The sequence below is a fragment of the Prunus avium genome, chromosome 1 (genome assembly GCF_965620075.1).
Source record: "Prunus avium chromosome 1, drPruAviu1.hap1.1, whole genome shotgun sequence".
Taxonomy (NCBI): Eukaryota; Viridiplantae; Streptophyta; class Magnoliopsida; order Rosales; family Rosaceae; genus Prunus; species Prunus avium.
Genome location: NC_142284.1, coordinates 62,297,823 through 62,314,820, shown reverse-complemented (window position 1 = coordinate 62,314,820; position 16,998 = coordinate 62,297,823). Strand labels below are relative to the sequence as shown.

The window sequence follows — 16,998 nt, the reverse complement described above, 5'->3', positions numbered from 1 at the left end:
TCGTGTGGGTTCAGGTCGTGTTTTTTTCGTGCAGGTTTCGAGTTGTGTAACTGGTCAACCCCTTGACCCGAAACACACTCGTTTAATAAACGGGTCATAATGGGTTGACCTGAAAATTACCCAATTATTAATCGTGCGGGTTCAGGTCGTGTTTTTTTCCAGTGCAGGTTTCGAACTGTGTAACGGGTCGTATTAGAAATTGTTACCCCTAATTACACATGTAAAATATAATATAAATAAATAAATATACACATAAACGGTCCGATTTGGTTTAAGCTGGTTTACAAAAGTTTAAAACCAAACCAAACCAAATCATATACGATCCAGTTCGGTTTTTAAACCATTTGACTTTTTCTTGGTCAAACCAAACCAAATCGGTAATTACGGTTTGGTTCGACCGGATTGATGCCTACCCCTACTGGGAGGGGACCTCTTTTCTTTTAAGTTTTTTTTTATACAAGCGATATTGTGGGAGTGAAATTCCAATAAAGGACCTCGGATGCAAGGATTCTTGAGTTATAAGCTCCTTTGCATTTTTTAATGAGTGCTGCTAAACGAACTCTAAAATTAAATGAGTACACCCTACTTCCAAACTATTTATTGAATTACTAATTTATCCTAATATAAAATGACAAAAAAAGATATATTGAATTGTGAATCATTGTTGTCATCTCCTCCATCGGACATAGCAACACCTCATTCATAACATTGTCTCCTCCACCGTCACACTAAACCCTAATAGCATAATATACCCTAACTTGTTGAGTTAGAGGGAGAAGACTGAAGGTGCTTCCTAAAAAAACAAAACAAAAAACTGCACTGAACTAAAGATAACAAAATGTCTATAAATTGTAAATTTTGGAAAACACTGTGATTAATTTGGCTAAATTTTGTACTCAGTGACCAAATTGAATTTTCATGTAAAACCCAATGACCAAAAAAGTATTTAACTTTTTAATTAAAATATTATGATGTACTCACTTAATTTTAGGATTCGTTTAGCAACACTCTTTTTAATTTATTTGAGATAGAGTGATTCTTGGAAAGGAAAAAAAAATTGAGGTATAGTGTTGACCAATTAACAAAAAGTCATGTTGGGTTGGCGGACTATGCCATTGCCCGGTCCACGGTCCACGTACGCATAAGTTTTATAAAGAAGTAAATTGAAAGAAAACCAAGAGATATTACAGAAGACGGAGATATATTTTCCTCTTTTCCATTCGGTTTCTGAGACATTACACTTTCTCCTGGCGTGGGTTGGTTGAAAAGGACAATTTCGGAACAAAGCAACAACCAGCAATCCCGCCGACTGCTAGCAGCCAGCTTTACCGGCTGCGGTGCTCCAACTCAATCAAACTCCTCAGCTCGGCTCCACTAGAAACAGCCGTAGGTAAAGTGCGTAGATTGATTATTTTCTTTTCTTTTCCGCTTGTTAATTTCAGTAATTCGTGCTTCCCATGCTGTGATACGAAACCCTAGTTGTCTTCAGGACAAGCATCAATGTTTTCTATCTATCTATCTATCTATCTATCTATGATCTTGGGCAGTCGTTGATTTCTGCTACTTGCTCTTAAATTCCACTTTCTTGAGGTCAGGTAATGAAAATATATACTTCAGGGATTCTTACTTCAGCAAATGCAAACTCTAATTTTTCAAACATGTATTCACAGCGTACTATATCAATTATATATCCAAATGCGATGAAGCTGCTGTTTGCTGTGCTGTTCAACTTAGCACTTAGCACATAGTGATATAAGGTAGAAGAGTAGCGCCTCTGGCAGTTTCCTGTAAGTGGCTTATTCTCTTCCTCACTTCATGAAAATGATTAACATCATCCCCTTTACTTTTGCCCCTTTTGCTGCAACTATTCTGTGTTTACTGATTTTGAAAATGCTAATCAAAATCAGAACAGAAACTATTTTCTTTGACTGGTAAGTTGAGGGGAGAGACAAAATGTTTTCAAGAGAAGCAAGTGAGGGGTTTAAAGTTGACACTTTATGGTCAAAGGTGCAAGCTTTTTGATTTTTTTTTAGGCTGTCAAAGGTGTCATTGGACAGTCACCAAAGTAGTAACATTCCTTATTCTGTTTTACCCAGTTGTGCTTGATTATGTATTTGATGATGTTGTTGCAAATTATCTGAGCATTTCGTCTACGAATCTGGAGAAGAAGAGAGAGAAATAGATATAAGAATAAGAAGTTAGGATAGACAAAGAAAAAGAAAGAGAAGTGCTCTGCATTTTTAGTCAAAATGCCAAAAACTCTAAAATCCATTATAATAAGATCTATTTGTATTGTACGCAATCTCAAAGTAATCAAGTACCTAAAAACTAATATATACTGCAAAAACATAATAATTAAATTCTTCAAAGAATCTAAATTTTAAGCAAATCCTAAATTCTAATTCTAACGATACAAACATGATGTACTTAATTTCTTCACTTTCATGGTTGCACCTACGCCATTATTCTTCCCAGATTGTATGAAACTTGTGTTCAGGTTTTGTAACATTAATGGTTTTTGTTTTGGTTTTGGAAGCTACAAGATCAACAATTCTTTAGTTTGAGCTGCACGGTTAAATTGATGAGGAATTATGAAATCAATGGGTGAGAGTCTCAATGACAAGAATATAATTGTCAACATTAGATCCTCCATGACAGGAGTGGTTTGATGCTAATCAAGATCTGGGAATAAAAGCAACTGTCTTTCTTGCATGGGATCTGCATCCTCCAGACTAGGTAAACTAGGCATTGATGGCTTTAAGAAGGGTGAACAAAAGCCCAAAGTTGTTCTGTAGTTGCTAAAAACTCAATTCTGAAGATGGCTGCAACAAAACTATATTTTTCCTTCTTGTTTGTAAAAGCTGGTATGAGATTAAACTGGGTCATGTTGTGTTTGATTTGAGCATAACAAGGTTGGATCATGTTTGTATCAGGCAGAATAAGGTAATTTCATCAGGTCTCAAGTAATTCTTGGTACTGTGAGTTAGGAAATTTCAGCTAATGTTGAGTGATTACTGTCACTCTTGTAACTCCAATAAAATAGGAAAAAGAGGGGGCTAGGGAAGAAAAACTAAATAGATAGAGGAGGAGAGAGGCAAAGCAGTTCAAACTCAAGTCTTTGTTCTTATCATACACCAAGAACTCTAAATCTCCATTATAGAACGGCCTATCATTTAAGCAATCAACATGACAAAAGGCCGCAAGGGAATAAATACTGCAATGACAAGATAATTAAACCACTAATCATCAAACTCCTAAACTATAATTGTAATAGATAAAATCTAGATATAGTAAGTACCGATTTCCTTCTTACATCTGTCACAAGTGGAATTCTCATAGAATATCATATGATTTAGTGTGTGATATAGGTAGTACTTGCCTTTGGCATGAATGGTTCAGGATTCTCATTTAAATTTCGATGCTGAATATTTCACCTTTTCTCCCCTTATAAATTTCTGATCATTTTCATATAACTTTTCTCATATGGAAAGGGTTTCATATGTGTATCTTATCTTACTTGACACTTTTAATAATTGTCAGTTGAATTTAATAGCGCTTTCTACTGCCTCTGGGTTCTCATTAATGATGACAAACACTTCTGAAGAGTTGGGGAAGCATTCAACCTCAGTGTATCGTGTGAGAGAAGACAGTGAATATGTTCGGCTGGTTATATCCAACGAAACAAGGACGGCAGAAGCTGATATCTTGCAGCCACAATCAGAAACAAGAGTTAAATCTTTTTTGTGGTGGATTAGAGCCTTAGCTGGGTGCCTTGTTATCATTATATTTCTTCTCATTTTCTTAAAATGGGGGATGCCATTTCTTTTTGAAAAGGTACTTCCTATTAACTCTTCTTTCCTTGGATCTTCTTATATAACATGTTATAGTCAACTTACTATTGTCCTGTTTGTAATTATATATGTTGATTGGTTGTTCAGCGGATTCAAAATCTTATATTTTTTCTTAATACCTGAAGCTTTTTAATATATGGCAGGTTCTCTTGCCAATATTGCATTGGGAAGCCACTGCCTTTGGCCGTCCTGTTCTTGCCCTTGTTCTTGTTGCTTCTCTCGCTTTGTTCCCTGTGGTCTTAATACCTTCTGGCCCTTCCATGTGGTTGGCTGGAATGATTTTTGGTTATGGCTTCGGGTTTGTTATAATCATGGTTGGAACAACTATTGGGATGGTCCTGCCTTATTTGATTGGTCTGTTTTTCCGTGACCGCATCCATGTAAGGTTTTCATTTTTTCTAACTGATGATGACTTGTTGAAGTGAGTTTTTCTTTTTCATTTTTGTTTTATGTTTTAAAATAATACTACATTTCTATGTCTGTGATATGTCTTTGGTTATGTGGGCAGCAATGGTTAAAGAGATGGCCCCGGAATGCTGCAATGATTAGACTTGCTGGGGAAGGTAGTTGGTTCCATCAATTTCGAGTGGTTGCTCTCTTTAGGGTTTCACCCTTTCCATACACAATCTTCAACTATGCAATCGTGGTTACCAGTATGACATTTTGGCCCTACCTATGCGGATCAGTTGCTGGAATGGTGCCAGAAGCTTTCATTTACATCTACAGGTCGGTTCTCTATCCTCTGTCTATGATAACTTTTGAATTATCAAATTCCAAGGGAATTTATTACTGAAGAAAAACGTAATGCTTTATGTTTTCCGATTTCTGTTAAGTGTTAGTGGTAAATCTCATCAAAGTAGAGTTCGTTCTGATATCCATACATTTGCACACAAGGCATGCCCATAAGATATTTCAGCTAACCATGCTTGGCTATTGCCAGTCAAATGTTGATCTTTAGAAATAAAATATAAACTATTTTTTCAACCATTTCTGCTATTTTCTTGTGCAGTGGTCGCTTAATAAGGACATTTGCAGATGTTAAGTATGGGAACTATCACTTGACTACAGTTGAGATCATATACAACATTATATCCTTAATTGTTGCAATTATAACCACAGTTGCTTTTACTGTTTATGCGAAAAATGCTTTAAACGAGCTTAAAAGAGAAGAAGAAACTAGTGGAGTGGAAGCATCTGCCTCGGGGCATGGCAGTTTAGAGATGGAGAAAGCTTCCCGTTGAAAAACCTAAGCATATAGGAACATGGTAGGCCGGTCACCCAGGGGAATTTGATGGCAGATAATTGGATTTGTTAGCGATGTTTTATGTCTTCCCCTTTTAGGGGAAGAAGGGGAGGGGTAGGTTTTGTAACTATGTCAAATAGGCAAACAAAGGAAAAAAAAAAAAAGATTGATACTATTGTGTATAAAATGTAGAAAATTTTGAACTACAGTGCGCATACTTTGTAGTCACGTGGATGTTACATATTCTCAGCTAGTTTTTTATTTTTTATTTTTCTAATCTGCCGCGAGCCTTCTAGACTAGCTGCGGAACTAGAGATTTGGATATTTCGATTGATTTCCTGTAAATATCGTAATGTGAAAGCATCTTTATGACTTCTGGTGTGTGTTGCTTCACCTAAAATCAATTGGATCAGGGATGTCATTATTGATGCACACGGCAAATTCACCATTGGATTTCTTTTAAAATCATCCGACGCCTGGGAGACAACTGGGAGCTGACATATATTATATTATATGGCAAAATAATTGTGAAGTGTGTGGTAGGAAAAAGACTTCCATGAAATGGGAATAGCACTATTTTGCTATCCCGGCCAATAATGCTATGACACGTATGATAACACTTCCACGTGGCATAGCATTATTTGCAAGGATAGCAAAATAGTATTATCCCCTTGCAACTAAGTTTTTCTTGTGTGGTGGAGTGCCACTTCTTGCATGCTCATAATTGTGAAATGTACTACTGCAAGAGAGAGATTAAGAACACATAGTAGTAGTAACAAGGTGAGGGGGAGGATGCAGTATTTTGTGTGGCAAGGAAGTGTTATCACGCGTGTCATAGTGTTATTGGCCGGGATAGCAAAATAGTATTATCCCCATTGCAACTAAGTTTTTCTTGTGTGGTGGAGTGCCACTTGCATGCTCATAATTGTGAAATGTACTACTGCAAGAGAGAGATTAAGAACACATAGTAGTAGTAATAAGGTGAGGGGGAGGATGCAATATTTTGATGTAAGCAAAGCAAGCTTAGTTTCATAGTTCATTTCGGACGAATGAGGGCAGACAATTGAATGACAATGAAATATGTTATTTGGGCTGGGCACATAATTAATTTAAGCATATGCTTGCATTACATTACATGAAATTAAATGAATAAATAAGATAATCATGAAGAAAGTTGAGCATGAGACGATGATAATGGCGGTTGGACATGAGAGACCATTTCTTGGGTGGCAACTGTTTCTTGTTGTGTAATATCAACAATTTGAGATAATTCTATATTCACCATTTTGTGCATCTCTGTCCTCTGTGAGACAGATCCATCGCTGTCTGTTTTCTCACGTTTACTCTTTATATCTCCAGCCCACATACCGATATATTTTTGTACCATTGTATTAAACATTCCTTCCTTGAACGAGGTACCCATCTTCATCATCATCATACCATGAGCAAAGATAAAAATGAGAATTTGGACAAGTGAAATGACAAAGACACCAGGAAAAACAAGCACAGAGAGAGAGAGAGAGAGAGAGAGAGAGGTCTAACCTGGGTGACGATAACATACAACGGTAGGGTGCTGTAACTGCAAAGCACTTGAACAATCACACTGCAGAGAATGATGGAACAAAGGCATAACATAAGCAAGCAAAGCAAAGCAGTAGTTCATTTCATATTCAGTTTTTTGTGTTCTCCAATTCTTTGGTTATAGAATTACCCCATAATAAGTCTTGGTATGATGTAACCTAACTTCTCCATAATGCATGAATGAATTCCATACGTGCTCTGCAAAGCAGTGAAGCTGATCATCACATCAATGCAGAAATTAATGCGCAAACTACCGAAGAATTGTAAGATATCTAGTTACCGTACCCAAATCCAGAAGAAGAAAGCAATCTCAAATGAATTCTGAAACAATATGAAGTGGATCAAAATCAGGACAATGCGAGGGTTGTTAAACCAAAAGTGTTCATCTGAAGGCTTCACTCTTGCAGCTGCTTCTTGATCAGCCTGTGTTGTCCCTTCTGTCACCTCCTGAGCCAAACAGGTAATTATATGCTCCAGCTTTGCGCCCACAAGAAGCAGAAGCTGTCAGCCCATGCACCCAACACAAACATTATTAGATGATTTCATTTCCTCCCATATTCAGTCAGTTGATTATTAACTTCCACTTGAAATTAATGGACCTTAAGGCACTCACAATCAGCGGCAAAAACGCTAACCAAAAATACGTATGCCATCCTGCACATTATGATTGGAAAATTCATAAGTTTAATTTTTCTCTTTATTATGATTTGAGTGAGAGAGTACACATATATATAAGAGCTCAAAATTGAGATTGAGAAGATTACCTTCCACATTCAGCAACAAAAACAGCACAACAAACAGCCATAGGTACCAGCTACATACGGTGAGTCGAATATTTATTAGTTGACAATCATAAAATTCAATGTAATGATTCTTAATACACAGTTCCGACCAAAGAAGAATTTTAACACACAGCTAGCTTAAAGCTTGACAATAAGAAGTAAAACTCATAATGTTTTCTAATTTACCTTATCCCAACAATTTTTCTGAAGTCAATTTCAAGTGTCCGCATCATGTATGTGTGAAAATCAAAATCAGTACTCCCAGGGCAGTGCTCCTGAAACGAAACTGAGAGTAAGTCCCGTGCATTTTCAGTAACTAACAACATGCCCTTGGGAGAAAACCTTTAACCTTGATAAAGAAAAACGAAGAAATTGTACAGAAACTTGTGAACCACATAGAAACAATAAGGGGATATTAACCTTGATGAACCCTTGTCGCAGTGCAATGTAGTCCGACTTAGTGACAGAGCCGTAAAATTGTTTGAAGAATGATGTCTACCAGAACACACAGTAATAAACAATCCAAAACTAATCAGCACAGGCATAAACAAGATAGAACATATCATGGTACAGTCTTTATATTTTATTTAATTGATCATACGCTTAGAATATTCAATTACTTTCATCAAGATATTATAATAATTCTGATCGTCTAATTGCGAGGATTGTCATTACAATTTGCACTTGGACTTTGTTTTTTTTTTTTTTATAGTAAATTGAGATGAAGAAATGAATCAGGAAGGAAGGAATGAATTAAACATAATACAATTGAGATGAAGAAAATAAATCGTCCTCAGGAAATGAGCAAAAGATATTTCGTGGTTTGGCTCTTGGAGTAATTCATCAACCTTAAATATGAATCTAAATAATATAAAGCATGAAGGAATGTTAAGAACTATATACAGTTCCATAACAATTTGCAAACACAAACTACAGCAAACTCACCACCCAACCTATCACAGCCGCTTTTCTCCAATATCCAACTCCACGTGTTTTCAAGAACTCATGATGATGTGCACGAACTCTTCTACGGCTAGTTGGATCTGCACTGAATAGTAAATTCAACTATCCAATTTAATGAATGAAAGCACTTCGATTAGCTAAAACAGACTTGGGAAATTCAAGTTGACATTACCCTTTCCTGACAGAATCCTCCCAGTGCTTCCATTGGCGTATCTACATATCGTAAACCATATAGGTTACAATGTAGAGATTTAAATTATATCCACTGCAACTTATATAACATAAAGAGCTGGAAAAGAAGACGCCATGTTGCATCAAACATATTTAGACAATCATCCAAATAGTAAAATTTATGAAAGATGCATTACTCTTGCCCCTCCAAGAACCATAGTTGTGACACAAAAGATCACATGAACAACTGCCAATACAAAGATGAAGATGTGTAGATGATGTAGTGCTTCCAACGATAACAACGGAACCTTCCCCTAAGTAAAAAGAAAAGGACAAGCATTATTGTTAATGTTTGTGATGATAATTGTCACCTTGTCATCATTGGAAGGTTCATGCTTTCTTAAATGGAACCATAGGATTAAATTACCCTACGATAACAATGGCACCTTGCATGTATATGTGCCTGTACCTGTGCCAATGGAATCTTCTAATGATGACAACACCAAAACTCAGATACATGCCTGTACAAAATGTAACCTGTTTTTATCTAAATTCCTTAATGGCCCGTTTATGTGGCAAAGCCAATAGATCAGATATTTTTGCAGTTTAAGGAATGCAGTCTGAGATGCATTCTCCTGTAACTTGTTTTGTCAAAAATAGGGATCAGACGGACGATGACAGAAGGCATGGTTCACATGTTCCATCATTTGTAATGTACACACAAGCACCACATCCATTTTACATTGTAAGTCAGGGGAAAATGTATAAGGTACTAACAATACAGTACCTTCTTCAGACAATGATCTGAATTTGTTTCTGCAGACAAAAGCCGCCGCCGATTGTTTAGAGATGGATTAAGAAAGTAATGTTCATGGTTGTTTCCCTCAGAAGTTTCCCGCTTGCATGGAAGCATGTGAGATGCGAGATAAGAGGGGATGCACATGTGGCTTATGGAACCTTGAAATACAGTTAGTAGAAGGGAAATGAACCCTAAAAGCATCAATTCTGTTTCAGACATAGGAAACACAATGATTAGGCTTAATAAACAACAACAAATTAGGCTGTACTGATTTAATTAGGCAAGATACAGGATGAAATGAGATGAGATGGCAATGCAGCTTATATCTTATGACTAACATGTTCTTGATGGATTATGTAGATGGCAATGACATACAATGAAGAAGATACATGACGCCTTAAAAGAGAAACAGCATAGAGAAAGATAGTTTACCTTCTTTTAGTTTCTGTAGTGCTTCAAATAGCGCGTCTTGTTTCTCACGCTTCAAGTACTGAATTCCAACACAACAAAACATGAAACCAAACAGAAACTTCCTTGAAAGTCTAGTACTGTGCCCAAACAACACCTTACAGAATGTTCTATGAGTTCAATTTTTTATTATAAAGAAAGCTAAGAATGCTATGTGACTGGTTGCCCATCAATGATATTTGAAAGCAGAAAAAAGTCTCATTTTTCAAGAATTTTGGATTAAAAAAAAAAGCTAAACTGTGCATGTGCACCTTTTCGATGTTTTGATAAGCTCCCAAAACTTATTACCTAAAATTTTCTAACACAATTGAGATTTCGAGATTAGTTTTTCTCCTTTGGAATTTATTACCTGCCAACACATTCCTGCTTACTCACATATGCAACTTGCTAAGAATTCTATAGATTGAATGAAGAGCAGTACGGTGATTACGGATCAAGAACTAGCTTCTACTTAACTACTATATTTTATTAATTACTTATTATTGTGCAAGTGACTACTGGAGTTGGTTTTCTCCGAGTACCAATGATGGCCAACAACGAAAGACAAACTTCATCCACCAGTACCATACGGAACACTGAAGTTTTATCTGATTTTCATGGCATATACCCATGACCCATTACTTATGTGCTTTATCCTGCTCCAAGTTCCCAACACTTGTAAAAATCCAAGCTTTTTACAGAGGCGGCGTTTGGTGCCACCAAAATTCCCGACTTTGAAGAAGAATTAAGGAAGAAAAAAATATGGAACAAGGGTAGCATTTTCCACAGTGGGGGCGAGAAAAAAAACTAAAAGATTAGACAGGCAACTCTTGTAATGATTGTAACCATGATATGAGAAAAGGCACAATTTGGATACCTTTCCAAGTTTATGAAGAGCACGCTCCGCACAAAGAGATAGTAGAACAATGACAAAGCAAACAACTGCAACAACCCATGTTGATGTATACTCTAAAGAGCTGTTGAGTTCTTCTGCCATATCCTCTTCACATCAAAAAAGGAGCAATATGATCAATCTACAGACAAAAAGATTGCTATGAGCATTCAAGGTTGGCACGCAAACTAGTGTTGCCTTAATTGATTGTGGACTTTGAATAAGTAGAGAAATTTTGATTTTGGGGGACAAAGAATGCCCTATTCCAAAGCAAAGGAAAAAGAAGAGAATAAAGCAGTTTTCGAAATAAAAAAAGAAAGAGGAGAATAAAGCAAAGAAGCAGGGGGAAACCAAAGTATTCAAGGTGGCCGTGCATTTTAAGTAACGTACAGAATTTATCTGAGTAAAAGTGGAAAGTTCTAGTTCATTCCATAAGTTGGTGATAGGCTACTAAGTCTAGGAAGCCAACATGTAGAAAGAAAGAGCCATGAAAGCCTTTATTCAACTTGGAGTTCTGTTAACCGAAACTCTGTAGCTGTAGGTACCAGAAAAGAAAAAGAAAAAGAATTAAAGAACCTGATTCATGCACACTACTCGCCATAATACCAAAAATGTCACTTGCTGCCCTAGAGTTGGAGGGCAACTCATAACAGCTGTGGCTTCTGAATTACCTCCCTCAACGGTGAAAGTGTGAAGAGCAAGTGCCGTTGCCGGTCTTTTTAAGAGGCTTCCAGCCTGGCTTCTCTAATGGTTCGTTCTTTTCCCGGTCTTGTTAAGAGGCTTCTTTGTCCTAAGTAGCAGAGCTCATGCATGCAAATACCGAATTACAGGTAGACATGTGAGAAGAACCAATTGCAGCTCATTAAAGAGAGATAGAAGGGAAAAATAGAAGACACCTTTGACGCAGCAAGGAAAACTATGACTTCTAAATTTAAATTTATTGTCAACACATTCAAACTGTTCACTTTCAATGTTTCAAAGAATACATGATTCATTCCATACATATATACTGTATATATCACAAAATCCAATCAAATAGACATTTATCAATTCCTTGTGCTATTCTGAGTCCACGAATTGGCCCCAGCCCAATAACCGCTCAACGTCTGTCTATTGCTTTCATCCTTACTTCCTTGCGCCCATCTCTTGATCTTCATGTGACTGAGTTACTGTTTATGTCAAGTAGATATAAGCTCCAAAGTCTAACACTGCAGCAAAATCATCTAGCCGTAAGTCACACAACATACTTAAAACAACCAGGACCACTTCAGCATCTCATGGTTTCCAAGGTGCCGGAGGTGGTGGTGGAGTTGGAAACATTGGAGGAACCGCAGAGAAAATGGTATTCTTGTCAATCCCAATATTTTTTTCTCCCGACAAAGCAACAAGCGCTGCTACTAAACCTGCATTTCCAGCAAGGGTCGGCTCTGTGTAGTTGTAATTAGAACGAACATCACGGAAACCATCATGTTTGTCGGGCCCGGCAACCATGGCACCATCAATCGTATTTGGGTTTGCCTTTGAAGTGTCCCTCCATTTCCATCCCCCTTTACAATTGTATTTGATCTTGTTCTTAGGAATGGATGCTCCTCTGTGGTGGACATGTTTGGGGTAATGATTACCAAAGCCCACGACATAACTCATTTTTTGGGGATTCTTGCCAAGGATGTAATCAATCTGCCAAAGCAGTGGGAAAAACAAGTTATTGGCCATCATGTCTCGACATGAGTTTATCTATATGTCTGAGGTGTAAGCAGCCCTAATATTATTTTCTTCTTAAAGGAAATAAAGCAAATTAAAAAAAAATGTATACATACCTGAGTTTTAGCAAATTCACGCAAGACATCAGTAGAGTAGAAGTTGGGTCCACAATACCACCCAGGTGTATCGGCAGCTTCAAGATAATCGCTATACAATGTAGCTAAGAAGGCTGCATTAACTACATATTGAAGAGGCTGTGGCCTTCCATGATTCAACTGGATCAAGCCTCCTGTGGCAAGTCACTAAGATGTTAGATCCCATACATGCATAAATCCACTTGTGGAACCTCGTGAGGTCAATTAAGCACAGAACCCAAACATTATGGAGTAGGAAACATCGTACCTTTGGTTCTGTTAAAGGTTGTGAAAATTGGCAGGTACGAGCACATTACTATGCTAGTCTGGTTGTGAAATGTCCTCAAAATTTCTTCATACGGATACCCAGGACTCAAGAATAACCTCAAACGGCTCAGAAGCACCTAGTCAAAAGAATTTAAGATTGTGTTGGCAATGAAAAATATGAACTAAAATTGTGCAGTTCATAACCCAACTGTGATCTGACATTTGATATAGAAGGGTGGCTGACACTTGGAAGTTACTAAGGATTACACCCGATTAATGAACATAGAACTAATTAAAGATAGTAATACATATTACTTATAATCTTTCAGGTCTCATATCAAATCATGAACACCAAAAACTCCTATTAGCATACCTGAGCTCCGGCAAGCTTGTTGTCCCAGCTAAAAACTCCATAATCAGGGCCGCCCCAAAAGGCACCAGCATGTTTGGCAAGACCAGGAGTTGTTGCAAGCTGAAGATAAGAAGAATTTCCAGTAGCATAATACATCCAAGCTCCACCCCATACGAATTCATCCCAATAACTGGTGGAATTATAGAAGAGTGCAGCATCTGAACCACCACCAGCACTATATCTGCCTCGCTGATCCCTAGAAAACTTGAAGAGTGTTTTCGCACCATGGACAAGTTTCTGTGAGTAGGCCTTGTTGTCTTTAAAAACTATGGATGCAGCAGCGAGAGCAGCAGCCATTTCGGCGGCTAGATCGGAGCAACTGTGGCATTCAGTCACAGGACGGGGGTAATCAATGTCCTCAGGGCGCATCCAGCAATAATGATCATTAGGAGTAGTACTTCCTCCAGCAGTATTTCCAACCCCAACCTGTAAAAGTAGTAGATTAGCAATGGACAATTAGAAGGAAAACACAAAATGGCAGTGGAGTCGAGTCGAGACTAGTGGATGCATTAGAAACCTGAGCAACAAGCTTGTCAATGGAATCAGCAGAATGGTTGAACGTCTTGAGAAAGTAATCAGAACCCCATTTAATGATTTCCTTCACATGGTTGAGTTCCCCAGCAGCTTCATATTTAGCACTGTACTCGATTACACTCCAGCTGAGCATGGTCATGGCAAAGGATTTAGGGAAGTTGAACTTGATGGCATCTCCGGCGTCATAAAAACCACCCGCAAGATCTTTAAAAGTGGTGGATGCATCATTGCCATCCTTAAGACATGAGTTACCCCTCCACGACACATTGTTATGTTTTGGGAGTTTTCCCGCTGTGATATCATATCATATCAGAGTATTATTATTATTATTATTAGTTAATGAAAAACGAAAACATGATGATCGAGATATCAAGAAGAATGCAATTAATCAAATCAAATCAATTATCCAGATTATATATATATATAAATCTGACACTTACTTTAACACCCAAATTTAGAATTTAGAAACAACAAACCCAGATTTAGAATTTTAGAAACAACAAACCCAAATGTAGAATTTAGAAACAAGAAAGATAAATAAAAAGAATAAAGGCATAAAGAAAACGTACATCGCTGGGCGTTGAAGAACATTAGAGACTTGTGGAGCGCCAGTGTGTAGTTGTCGGGGGGAGGGCGGGCGCGGTGGTGACGCGGCACTGTCTTGACGATGAGGGTGATGAAGCCCGCCAGAAAGGCGGAGACCAGGAGCGTCCCGACCGTCCACACAAAGATCTTACGGCTGACAATGATGCATCCCAGATCCACATACTTCTTCTTCTTCTGCTCCCCGGAGGGTCCCAGCAGCCAGCTCTGCTGCGTTTCATCCAACGGCCGCGACGACAGCGCCGCCCTGTCCAGATCCTGCAGGTTCCGGCTCCGGTCGTCGTCCGTGGCCGAGTCCGCCGTGTTTATCTCCAGCGGGCCACCCCAAGGGTCCCTGCCGTACATGCTCATAGCCGCAGCTCAACACTGCCGACACCGACAGAGGAGTTGTCACTTGTCTCACAAGTCAAAACACCGCCGACACCCAAAGCAAGAACCAGAACCAGAACCAGATCTGAGTCTGGGACAAAAAGCAACTCTCAATTCACAAAACAAGTAGTTGCTTTGCTGCTGTTAGCTTGTTTGTAATCTCATGAGCCTCCTCCTATTCCTATAAAAGAAAAGGAAAATGTGGACTCAGTTTGGACTTTTTCTGTTCTATTATATTCACTCAATAATTCGATGGGTGACGGTGCGTGTTTTATTTTCTCAATCACAGACAGATCACAGTTGTATTGAATTCATCTGGTGGCTTGCGATTTGTTTCTCTTTCCGTAATTTTCTTTTATTTTTTATTGAATAATTAAATACTATTCATTTGGTTCATGACACTGACCACTCCGCTACGAGACAACGACACCCTGCCTAATTTTTCTATCCCACGCGCATTCACCGACTGGATAGGTAAATTGCTTGCTTAGAAAAGAGACCCAAAGTGCTTTGTTTTGCTTTGCTTGCTTTACACTTCGCATTACTAGGATGAAAATGTACACAGACGACCTTCCACCCAATCCAACCAACGTTAGATGAAATTCTCTTTTCCACGCCTCCACATTGGTTAAGACATCTTCCTCTTCTCATAAAATATATATATATATATATATATATATCCCGTTGAACTAAGACGCAATGGTAAATCCTCTTTCAAATAGTTCAGAGGGTAAAGATAATTTTTAAATAGTTGTTAATATCAAATATAAACATGGTTTGCCAAAAAGAGTCCAATAACTAGCCCTCGTTACTTAAAGAAATGACCAAGAGCCCAAAAGGCCCATTATATGCACCTAAGGATGCTCTCGGGATGCAAAAAGCCGGCCATGCCAATTTCACTCATGCAGTCTGACTCAACGATGTATATAAATAATAGAAAAATTAAATGATAATTTTTGAAATCGAATGGTTGGACTCATCTAACCAAAACTGTGAAATAGGAAGTAGTTCCTAAACCTAGGAATGAGTGGTCTGCTGAGGAATGGGTTACTTCAAACAAAATGCGTCCTTTAATCTAGGTGATAGAATTCCTAAATTGAAGAACATGTTTGATAACCAATTTGTTTTCAATTTTTTTTTTTTTTTTTTGGTTTACTTTTGTTGAAAAATGAAAATTGAAAACATGTTTAGTAAGTTTTCATTTTCTATTTTCAAAAAATGAAAATAATTTTCATAACTCTTATTTTTTAAAATTACCTTAAAGTGTTTTCAGTTTTCGTTTTCATTTTCTTTCCCCTCCTTTGTCATTTAATGATTTTATACCACCACATATACATTGCACTCTAGTCCCAAAACTCGGTATCTTGGACATCCTACTTGGATCCGACCAATCGACTCTTGCGTTAAGCCGCAAACCCAGTTTGAATAGGGCCGAAAAAAATTGGGCAAAAACAAAGGAAAGAATATCTTAAACAAAAATATCTTAAAACAAAGAAAAGAAGAAAATGGAGTAACAATTTCACAGCAATCTTTTAAAGAAACAATGAGATTGACAATGATTATGATTCCAAAACAATACCAGGCATTAAATTAACACATAAATGTTGAGAAAAATACGAAGAGCAGAGAGAGAGAGATTGTAAATAATACTTCAGCCAAGAATAATCTCAACCCCGACACAAATCACAAGCAGATAAAGAAAAATGATATCAACATATATTCTTATTAAATTACAATAACATATCAATAAAACACCAAAAAAAATCAATATATCAGCAATACCATTACAATACAACCGCAATAAAATCACAATACAATTGCAATAGCAAATCAACAATGCTACCTCACTATGATATAATCATAACAAGTTCATAGAAAATCCCAATACCAATTGCAAGAATCAATTGACAAAGAACAAGCACATTTGTTGTTTCAAACAGACAAAATCAATCTCAATACTTCACTTTCTACACAAAATACAGACAAAATCAATCACAATTTCAATTTCAGTAATCAAATTCAATTTAACATCAAAACTTACAAAACCCTGACTTCAAAACCCCCCAAAATTGAACCAAAATGCTCAAACAATGGCCACCTAATGTCAAGACATGCTGTCGTATTTATAAAAGATGGTTTTGTTTAGGTTGCAGAAGGGATTCAAAGAGAGACGAAGTTGGGGTTTGGATTTGGGTAGAGAAGAAAACAGAGAGGAAGAGGAAGAACTGGGTTTTGAGGGCAAAGCTGTG

The 16,998-nt window shown here is 37.5% G+C and overlaps 3 protein-coding genes across 4 annotated transcripts; 1 reads left to right on the top strand and 2 right to left on the bottom strand.

The window, feature by feature from the left end:
* Positions 1-1,176: 1,176 nt before the first annotated feature.
* LOC110765751 (SNARE associated Golgi protein family) lies at positions 1,177-5,468 on the top strand. Its single transcript, XM_021968966.2, is given in 7 exon segments — positions 1,177-1,395; positions 1,671-1,787; positions 3,541-3,834; positions 3,995-4,231; positions 4,360-4,577; positions 4,861-5,077; positions 5,079-5,468. Coding segments are annotated over 5 exon segments (966 nt in total). The 5' UTR covers positions 1,177-1,395; positions 1,671-1,787; positions 3,541-3,582; the 3' UTR covers positions 5,121-5,468.
* Positions 5,469-6,095: 627 nt separating this feature from the next.
* On the bottom strand, positions 6,096-11,064 carry MLO13 (Seven transmembrane MLO family protein). 2 transcript variants are annotated; one of them, XM_021968787.2, is made up of 14 exons: positions 10,715-11,060; positions 9,823-9,880; positions 9,379-9,596; positions 8,789-8,905; positions 8,593-8,633; positions 8,403-8,505; positions 7,878-7,952; positions 7,644-7,732; positions 7,440-7,489; positions 7,289-7,329; positions 6,961-7,176; positions 6,806-6,873; positions 6,637-6,697; positions 6,096-6,517 (listed from the first exon to the last, which is right to left on the bottom strand). In XM_021968787.2, the coding sequence occupies exons 1-14, from the start codon at positions 10,832-10,834 to the stop codon at positions 6,257-6,259; spliced, it is 1,518 nt and encodes a 505-aa protein (XP_021824479.1). In that variant the 5' UTR covers positions 10,835-11,060; the 3' UTR covers positions 6,096-6,256. The 2 variants fall into 2 exon arrangements, with proteins under 2 accessions (XP_021824479.1, XP_021824480.1); XM_021968788.2 differs by lacking the exon at positions 8,789-8,905 and having other exon boundaries at positions 10,715-11,064.
* Positions 11,065-11,626: 562 nt separating this feature from the next.
* On the bottom strand, positions 11,627-15,043 carry GH9A1 (glycosyl hydrolase 9A1). The gene is made up of 6 exons (XM_021968786.2): positions 14,347-15,043; positions 13,761-14,068; positions 13,205-13,669; positions 12,833-12,968; positions 12,547-12,719; positions 11,627-12,406 (listed from the first exon to the last, which is right to left on the bottom strand). Exons 1-6 carry the CDS (start codon positions 14,729-14,731, stop codon positions 12,005-12,007), a joined length of 1,869 nt encoding a protein of 622 aa, XP_021824478.1. The 5' UTR covers positions 14,732-15,043; the 3' UTR covers positions 11,627-12,004.
* Positions 15,044-16,998: the final 1,955 nt, after the last annotated feature.